The sequence below is a fragment of the Delphinus delphis genome, chromosome 2 (genome assembly GCF_949987515.2).
Source record: "Delphinus delphis chromosome 2, mDelDel1.2, whole genome shotgun sequence".
NCBI lineage: Eukaryota > Metazoa > Chordata > Mammalia > Artiodactyla > Delphinidae > Delphinus > Delphinus delphis.
This window is the reverse complement of record NC_082684.1, coordinates 126060176-126069398: the sequence shown is the minus strand read 5'-3', so window position 1 is coordinate 126069398 and position 9223 is coordinate 126060176. Positions and strand designations below refer to the sequence as shown.

The 9223-nt window shown below is 51.8% G+C and overlaps 1 protein-coding gene across 1 annotated transcript; it reads right to left on the bottom strand.

Annotated features, from left to right (window-relative positions):
* Window positions 1-339: 339 nt before the first annotated feature.
* Window positions 340-7112, bottom strand: CRABP1 (cellular retinoic acid binding protein 1). The gene is made up of 4 exons (XM_060003667.1): window positions 6947-7112; window positions 6213-6391; window positions 4070-4183; window positions 340-614 (listed from the first exon to the last, which is right to left on the bottom strand). Exons 1-4 carry the CDS (start codon window positions 7014-7016, stop codon window positions 564-566), a joined length of 414 nt encoding a protein of 137 aa, XP_059859650.1. The 5' UTR covers window positions 7017-7112; the 3' UTR covers window positions 340-563.
* Window positions 7113-9223: the final 2111 nt, after the last annotated feature.

Genomic DNA, 9223 nt, shown 5'->3' with positions numbered 1-9223 from the left:
GTAAATGCCTGTGCAAATAGTCCCTTCATTCTGAGCTCTCCTCAGTTAACCCTTCTGAATATGCCCTCCCTTTCCTGCTGGGAACCACCAATATATCAGCTAATTCAATTAAAAAACAACACTGTGAGATCCAGACACACCTGGATCTGCAGTGTGAATCCTGTCAGAGGAAGCCCAGCTCACAACCCCTGCCGTATGCTCCAAGCACTGCATCTGGGCAGCAGGCAGAAGCAGAAATCACTACACAGACCAATGCAGTGCTGGGGTCAACAGGTACACCATGACCTTGTGTGGAAACTGAAGAGTCAGTCCAAAGAAGGAGAAAGCCTTGAGGTGTGTACAACCAGTTTAATGGCTGATGAAACCATAGAGATGCCAAACTATGGAGCACCAGGGACACAGAGGCACGAAGCCTTCGGGGGAAACACTACAGCATTATCGTGGGGAAAACAGGATCACCTAATGTTGATACTGGGGAAGAGGAGGTCCACTGGCAGCTCAGAACTATGACATTCCTCGGGGAACATGAATCCACCCCCAAAGCAGGAGCAAGCCAGCCGCCTTCACTCCCGAACATAAATCCTCGTGCAGACCACATCATCGGCGCCGAACGTCTGCAGAGAAGGAAAACCAATCAGTGCAGATGTCTGTGCAAAAATGTTTAAAGCAGATCGCTAATAAGGCCACTTACTGCCCTGTTAAAAACTCTGTAACAGACATTCAATTTCCTGTGTGGTGCACTCATGTTCAGCCCTAAGGGTTTTTTTTCTTTCTTTCTTTCTTTCTTTCTTTTTTCTTTCTTTTTTTTTTTCCTCCCTTACACTCTGTATTGGCAGAGAGGCAACAGGGGTATAGAATTATGTTGTATGCAATTTTCCACTACTTCTGGAACCTGGGAATGCTGACATAAAAAATGCAAGTTTCCTGGCTTTGGTTTTTTAAATTAAACTGAAGTGGGTGGCGGGGAGTATGCCATATTGGACATTTCTGAAGTGGTTCTGTCTCTTTTCAAGTGACTTCAAGAGAGCAAGGGGCTTGGGCAGCTGGAGCCCTGGGGTTCAGCACTGACCAGCCAGTTGGGATAGCTTCAGGGAGGGTGTAGAAGTACCTTCCAGGAAGCAACTGTCAAGCCTGGGAGACACCTGAGATGTTGTATAAGTAATACTCAGGTTACCTGCAAGCTAGAAACATGGTCTCAACTGCAAAAGCACAGTGTCAGTGGCATCCAGACCCAGCTCTGCAACTCACAGCTGGGTGAGCTGGGGCACTGCTCTGGTCTCTTGGACAGTTTGGGGATGGAGGGGGGAGGGAGTTAAGGGGAGGGGTGCAATTGAACAAGATCCCACAGCTCTTTCCAGCTACTATTCTGTGACTGTTTGTTTGTTTGCTGTGGGGAGGACACAAATCATTCCACGAATGGAGGAGCACGGCTTTCTCCTGGCCTCTGAAATGATATCACTGTAAGTAAGCTGTCTCAACTCTTCCAAAAACTAGCAATTATTTATAGGCCTGCTCTCCTAGGTCTCTCACAGGCAACTGGAACAGAGAAAGCAATATGTATGTTAAAAAACCCACAAAATTTAAAAAAAAACCAAACAGAATTTCCCCACTCTGTAGACTGACGTAGATATGTTTGTTTGCAGACGTACATTTTCCTGTGGAAGGGTCCCTATCTTTCAGATTGTCAAAGGGGCCTGAGGTTAAGAGCCCTGAACTCAGAGCTTGAATATACTTGGATTTTCCCCGGGTCCCTCAGTTGACCATGAGATGCTCTCAGGGAACATGAGTCGGGATGTTATTCAAACATGTGTGTTTCAGGGAAATACGAGTCATTAGTGATTACGAAGGAAGCAAATGCCCATCACCAGCCTCTTTTCTAAGTAGGGAACTTCTGATCACACCGGCACAGCTGTACCTGCTCTGGACACCTTCCCTGTCCTCTTCCCTTTCCTTATTAGCGAGGAATGCAGATGATGCTGGGTGCTGGGGCAGGGTGAAGTGGGGGTTCCCATGGAAATTCACCTCTCAGATGTCCAGACCGCTCAGAACCTTGTCAGTTTTCTGAAACTCTTCCAGCTCTATGGCCATGGAGTGTCACGTGGAAGGCCAGAGTTTGGGGATTGGACTCTATACCTGTGCTGGAATGACCGACACCTCCCCCAGGCCAACAAATGGCTTCACGCAATGAGAAGAAATCGCTACATTTCCAATCCCATTTGAAATGTCCTTCTCAGCCTGCAGACTATGCTCAGAGGTTCCTGAAAGAAACTCTCGTATAATGTGCCCGAGTCGGTTAAGGGACTACACTCAATTTTCAAAGGAAGGCAACTTACAGCTGGGGGTGCTGGGAGAGCTTATTTAAGTGAACTAGAATAAATTTCCTCCTGTTATACAGAGACAGCATCTCCCTACGTTTGGATTTATTAATGATAATAACCCTTGGAACAAAAGCCCACATTTTAGAACCCAAATGCCAAGAATGAATCCGCCCTTTGAGGCTCATATGCACGTCTGCGGAGCCAGGGAAGGATGCACGGGTGGAGCTGTAGTGGGAGACTTGGAAGTGGTGGAGCTCTCCTAGCAGAATTGGGCCCATGCGCTGGCTGCTCAGATACTACTGAGATTAATAAAATCACACTTTCTCACGGACCACACGGAGCCTACTTAACCCTTAGCTACACTCAAGAGCTCTAAAATCATCTCCTTATTTTCTGTCCCTGGACCAATGAACCCTATGTGCCTTTTCCTCCTAAATTTCCATGTCTCAGCCTCAAGTTGCTCCCCCAACCCCATCAACTATTCCTGTCCTTGAAACAACATGAACCAGATTGCAAATGAAGCCAGTCCCTTCTCATGAAAGAAAGTATGTGAAATCATCTCAGGGAAGGACAAGGGGAGAGAGCGAGTGAGATCAAGCAGCCTCCGTTAAAGTAATAGAGACAGTTCAATTTAGGGTCCTCTTGCAGAATAAACACGTAATTTCAGGGCTGAGAGAGACCTCAGGGATCAAACTTTAGCCCAACCCCTCATTTTACAGCTCAGGGAGGGAAGGGCCATGCCCAGGTCACACAGCGAGTCCTGTCCTAGCATTCCTTGCCACCTCCTTTTCCGACATTTCAGGGTGACACTTGCTAGGGTGGGGCAGGCAGGCAGTCTTTGAGTGGAGATGTTAACAACAGGTCTGACGGAGAACAAAGGATATCATTTCCTGGTTACCTACAACAGCGTTCCCCTTTTCTAGTGGGGGCGTTGGGGGGACGGGGAAGGGTATTACAAGGAAAGCTTGGTCTGCTCTGAAACACAAAGGGAGAGTGGCAGGGAGGTGTCCTTTCCTCTGTCCTCTTTGCCCCTGTACCTAAATAAAGGGGGGGGAGGTGTGTGATTAAACTACAGGGGTTTCTAACTTGGCCTCACCAGGTATATTTTGTGTGGCCAGGGATGTTTAAAATGTTTCGATCTGATTACCTTTAAGGTAGAGTCCACCCTCCTCGGTTCTAAAGGCCCCACCCTCCACGTTGTGTTAACACTGTGACTGCCCCAAATTAGCATCACTATACTTGTCTGGCTCCCGAAGTCCATTGGAGTTTATAAGTCCGGGGGTAAAAATGTTCTTTAAGGCTCTCAGTGCAGGCATACTAAAATTTCTGAAATCTTTCCCAGGCAGCAAAATGGGGAATGAGGAGGGGGTAGGGCGGTGGGGGGAATCCCTTCTGCAGAGTGAACGCTGGGACCTCCCAGAGCCCAAGCATTCGGAGCCCGGCTGGAGGGGAGGCCGGCTTAAGCAAGTCAGCGAGTCACCACAGGGATGCATGGGTTTGTATAGAGGCCGGCAAGGCAGCCTGTCTCTAGGCCCTGCTCTGCCCTCTGAGCCACTCCTCTCTCCTGCCAACCATCTAACAATGATTTCCTCTGACCTAAGCTGTCATCTCAAGCTTTCTGCTCACATTTTAACCCAGGGCAAAGAGTGTCTCTCCCTGAATGGATGAGTGAAGATGATGATCTTGGGGCCCCCCACAGGCAACATCTGGAGAACTGAGGGCTTGTTTCAGGGTCAAGGGGCCTCGCTCACCAGGATGAGCTCGTCGTTGGCCAGCTCGCGGGTCCAGTAGGTTTTGGGGCCGTCCCCCTCGAGGAGAGTTTGTGTGCAGTGGATCTTGTTCTCATTCTCCCAAGTGGCTAAACTCTGCGGGCAGGAAAACCATTAGTGACGTTAATTACACTCTTGGCAGTGGGAGCAGAGACAACAATGAGCATGGGAGAATAATTGCTGTGCAGAGAAGCAACACATGGTCCCTGTCAGCAGGGCTCAGAACCTTCTGTACTGTGCTGTATCGAGCCTAAATTCAGAGGGCTGACCGCGGATTTTATGGGGTATAAATACACCTTGTATTACACAAGTACACACACACACACTCACCGAAGCAGCAAAGCCTCAGGCACATTTTACACCTCCAGGAGTAAAACTGAGGGCACGCAATGATTCATTTATGTCAAAATGGACGATCCCTTCAAGCAATTTGGCTATTCAAGGCAAGAAGCTCCTCATATCAGAAGTACAAAATTTTAGAATGGTAAAGACACCATATTTGTAACCACATCTGTAGTCCGCAGATCAGGAGATCTGTTCCTTGCATGGATTTGGGGATAATGCCTTCCTTTCTGTTTGCACTCAACAAACGCAGCACACAGCCTGCTCTGATAAACCTGAGTGTCTCTGACTCTGAGGATAAAAACACAGCCACTTCCCAGGTTACATGTCTCTAGAAAAAAAAATTGTTAAGTCTGAAGGGTCTTCATTCTGTTGTAGGTGGGAGGCAAAAGGAGGGATTCCCTGCAGTTTTCCCCAGCGTCTGCACAAAGCAAAATGCTGAACAGCTGGGTTCCGAGGCTGTACTGAATGTGCACATACTTGCTTTTTAACTAACACATGGGACACATTCACTAGGCAGGGCAGGGATAAAGCCCCACTCTCCAGGCTGTCGCGTGAACCTTTGATTTTTCTTTTTTAACCAGAATTACTGTCTCTGGCAGTAGTCACCATTGGATGTCCCCAAATTGAGTCCTGCCTATCGCCAGGGCTTCTACCTTAAGACCCCCAGACCTTCCCTCTAAGCTGTCCTGCTCTTTTGTTTTTATAAACGGTGCAGTGGCTGGGGCTCCAATCCTGCCAGCTCTGAGCCCGGACATCATTTTCAGGCTGTGCTAATCTGGGGGCCAAATATTGCTTTGTGGGACAGCGTGCTCCTGGGGGTCTGTGACTCTGTGTCCTCCCAAACCCCATGCCCAGAGAGTCCCACCCTAGATCAGACAGGCACCACTCAGGAAAGGTGAAAAACAATTTCTCACTCTCTGGAATGTTATTCGTTCTTTCTTTAAACCTTGGGGAGAGGAGGGAGACATTTTGTCACTTTTAAACTAAGTGGTAGCAGCAGCGAATTGTTTTTCCATCTGTCCTCAAAATCCATGAGGAGCCAACCCACCATTCTACTCCAGAGACCAACCAAATGCAATTTTTGCCCATCTAAAAAAGGAATTTGCAGCCCCTTGCTTCAGTCCACCCGTTCATCCACCCTGGGACCTATTTACAAAGAAATACAGAATTCTTGCCCTGGAGGACTAAGAGAGAGCACGTAGTCCATTTTCCAGGCAGAATCTGCCTTGCTTTTGGAAAGATTCTGTCGTTTCCTTTAAGAAACCAAACTGAGGGCGGGCGGGAGAGGTCCCGGGGCCATCGAGACTGCTGAAACTGGATCCAGAGCATTCTCAGGGCGCCCAGGGACCCGGGCGGGCGGGACTCGAGAGCTGCCGCTCCACCTGCGGCAGGAAACGTGGCACCCTCGCGGCCACGGAACCTGGTGGCCCTGAAACCTCCTCCTCCTCCCCGCCTCCTGCGCTCGCGCTGAGGATCGCAGCAAGACGCTGCTGCGGAAGCCCCTGCAAGGAACGCGGTGCAACCCAGAGCCCGCACTTTAGGCGCGGCTGTTAGCACCTCGGAAGGCGACTTAGGGATGAAGTTGGGGAGGGGTTGGGGTAGGCCTTTCTCTTGAGCCCAGGGCAACGCGGTGCACAGATCCTCTCTTCAAACAGCCGGTGCACACGCCCCGCAAGGAAAGGGCGCCACTGGCTGCAAAAGGAGCCGGGGGTTCGTCTGGCTGCAGCGGTTCACTAGGGAGCAGGGACGTGGGAACGCTGCCCAGACTCTGGGGCCTCACCCTGCACTTGCGTCCGTCCACTGTCTCCTCCTCAAAGCCTTCTCCGACCTTGAAGTTGATCTCAGTCGTGCGCACCGTGGTAGATGTCTTGATGTAGAACTGATCCCCGTCCTGGCGGATCTCCACGTGCGGCTTGGACGCAGCCGCCACGGCCACTTTCCTCAGCATGGCGTTCACACCTGCGCCGGGAAGAATGGGTGCGACTCACGGGGACTCGCCACCCACCAGTCGTCCCAGGACTGGCCCGGCACTTCTCAAACCCTCTGACTATATATAGATGGGGGCCTTAAAACTGATTCATTCCTCCCCCTGCCCTCGCCCTGATTTTTTTTTTTTTCCGAGGTGAGCAACTGAGGCTCAGAGAGGGTAAGCGGCCTTCCCTGAGCAGCACAGTGTATTTCGTGGTAGGGCCTGGTCTCAAACTGAGTCGCCAGTTTTAAAGTCCCTGACCCACCTAGGACTTCAGTAATAACCTCTCCTCGCGATTAGCTAGCACGAGATAAAGGCCGAACCGTCGGGGAAAGCGCCAAGCATCCAGCAAACGCTCTCTGGATGCGCGGATCCCGGGCTCTACTCGCCACTTCTAGATGGGGTGTGCCTTGGAATTCGCCCCCAAACTATCGCACCGGGGACTCCCTCTTGCCTGGTGTTGGTCCCTAAAGCCCACCCTCTGCGGGTCGGGGGCACCGCCGGCTGCTACTCCCCGTCGGGGCACGCCATCCGCGCCAGCTTACCCAGAGCCTTGAGCAGCTCGTCGAAATTCTCGCTGCTGCGCATCTTCCAGGTGCCGGCGAAATTGGGCATCTTGGCAGTGGCGGCGGCGGCGGGAAGGTGGCGGCAGGCACGGACAGCTGCGGCGCAGCGGGCACACTCCAAGCTGCAAGGCGGAGACTGCGGCTCTGCGCCCAGCCCCACGCGCCTTGAGTCTCCGGGAGAGCGCCCCCAACCCCCGCGCTGCTCCAAGCACCGCCCCGCCAGCACCGCCCCCGCCCCCCGCGGCCCCTACCCAGCGTGAGCCCTGCTCCCAGCCCTACCGTGCCCCCCACTCTGCCCCTTGGCGTTCCAGTCTCCAGTGGTGCAGGCTTGGCACCAGCTCTCCTACAACTCTGGGTGTGAGGGGGCGCCTCTGCCACCCCCAGGCTGCTCACATCCTTCTTTAAAGTGGGTGGTGGGAGAGGGTTAGCTGAAACAAGATTGGCCAAGAGGGGCAAATTGTTGAAGCTAGGCGGTGGGGACTTGAGAAAATCATTATACCATTCCCTCTACTTTTGCATTTGTTTGAGAATATACATAATATAAAGTTAAAATAAGCGGGTAGTGGGTCCACCAGGGGCTGAGAGCCTTTCCCCACTCCCAGTCGCCTCCACTCCCAGTCCGGGATCCTATTCTGTACCCCTCTTACCCCCCTAACCCCCCAACCTCCATAACACCATCACAACCACCACCACCACCACCACCACCACCACCACAAACAGGACCATGGGAGCAAGTGGCGAAAAAACCTCAAACCACTCCAGCACCGTCTGGGCGCTGCTGCTCAGAACCCAGGATCGCGCGAGATTGTGGGTCCTCCACGTTGGTAGGGCGGGAGGGAGCCCAGGCTGCTGTACCCTTACGGGTAGCTCAGACATACTGCGGTTCGAGAGGGGTGGACTGAATAAGCTCCAGAACCCTGGGTAGGAGCGGCCTGTTTTGCAGAAAAGTGAGGCTTTGTGCCCGCAGGCAGGCTGGGAGGGCCAAGTGGAGGAAGTCTTCTCTCTTCTCCCTTTGATCCCAAATACACACCATAGCTAAAGCCCCCTCAGTGTCTCCTCTACGGAAGTACAGGAGTACAGACACTTCACCGCAGCTCTTAGAGCTGTCCACAGCAGACCCTAAAATTCCCTTCCAGTCTCTTTCCACTATTCGGCCATCAGTATGCCTTGGCAAACTACATAACTCAAGATTCTAGAACCTGCCATGCATCTTCCCACCTCCAAGCCTTTGCCCCTGCTGTGCCCTCTCCCTGGAATGCCCTTTTACTCCTCGGATTAATAAAATCTTGCCCATTCATGAAAGTCCATCTTTATGCTGTCTCTTTTGAAAATTCGTTTCCTAATCAAATATGATTATTTTTCTCTGAACCCACAGAATCCGTGTTTGGTCCTGCTCTTTTTTCAGTTTTAATCCTGCTATAAACTGAACTCCTGGAGGGCAGGGACTGAGCGTTTATCAACTTGTCCTCTCTTCCACAGGCTTAGCCAGGTGGGGCTCAATCAATAAGCACTGATTTGAGAAGGGTGTATGTGTCCTGCAGCCCAGACGTAGTGTAGGTGTGAAGATTTCCGGAGGGAATGTAGGAATCTGTGCTGAGTGCCTGCTGAACAGGGCTCTGGACCTTTGGAGGTGTCTGGGGCTGGGATCCTGCCCTGAGGCCCTGAGGAGCTATCCTAGAAAGCAGCTGAGGACAGTAGAAGGGAGAGGAGCCGTCACCAGCTGGAAAGGGGTGTGGGCAGAGCCAGCTTTATGGACGTGAGACCTATGTAGTCACACGGGGCCATGCACTTGGAAGGGCCCAGTGGTTGGTTCAATGATCTGCTACTGCCATCTTGAAATTCTTAATCATTTTGGGGCAAGGGGTCCTGTATTTTCATTTTGCACAGGATCCACAGATTATGTACCTGATCTTGAGTGTGGGAGGCAGAGGATAGGGCTGCCACAGAATCCAACCCACTTTAGAGAGCGTCTGGTATCTGTACAGTGAGGAGGCAAAACAGGGGTGCCATCCATCTAACACAAGCCTCTGCCCCATCCAATTCTCCCCCGCAACATGGCCTCCACCATCTTCAGACCAGGCTGGGGAGGGGCTGGAGCTGGACAGTGGAGGGCAGCAACGCTGGGAGTCAAGACCATAGGGGAAGCTGTAAGGGTGACTGGCAGGTGTGCAAAGGGGGAAAGAGGAAAAGAGGCAGGAGGGGAAGTCATGGTAAAGGAATAGAGAGGATGGGGCCAGAGGGGTCAGATGAAGGGGC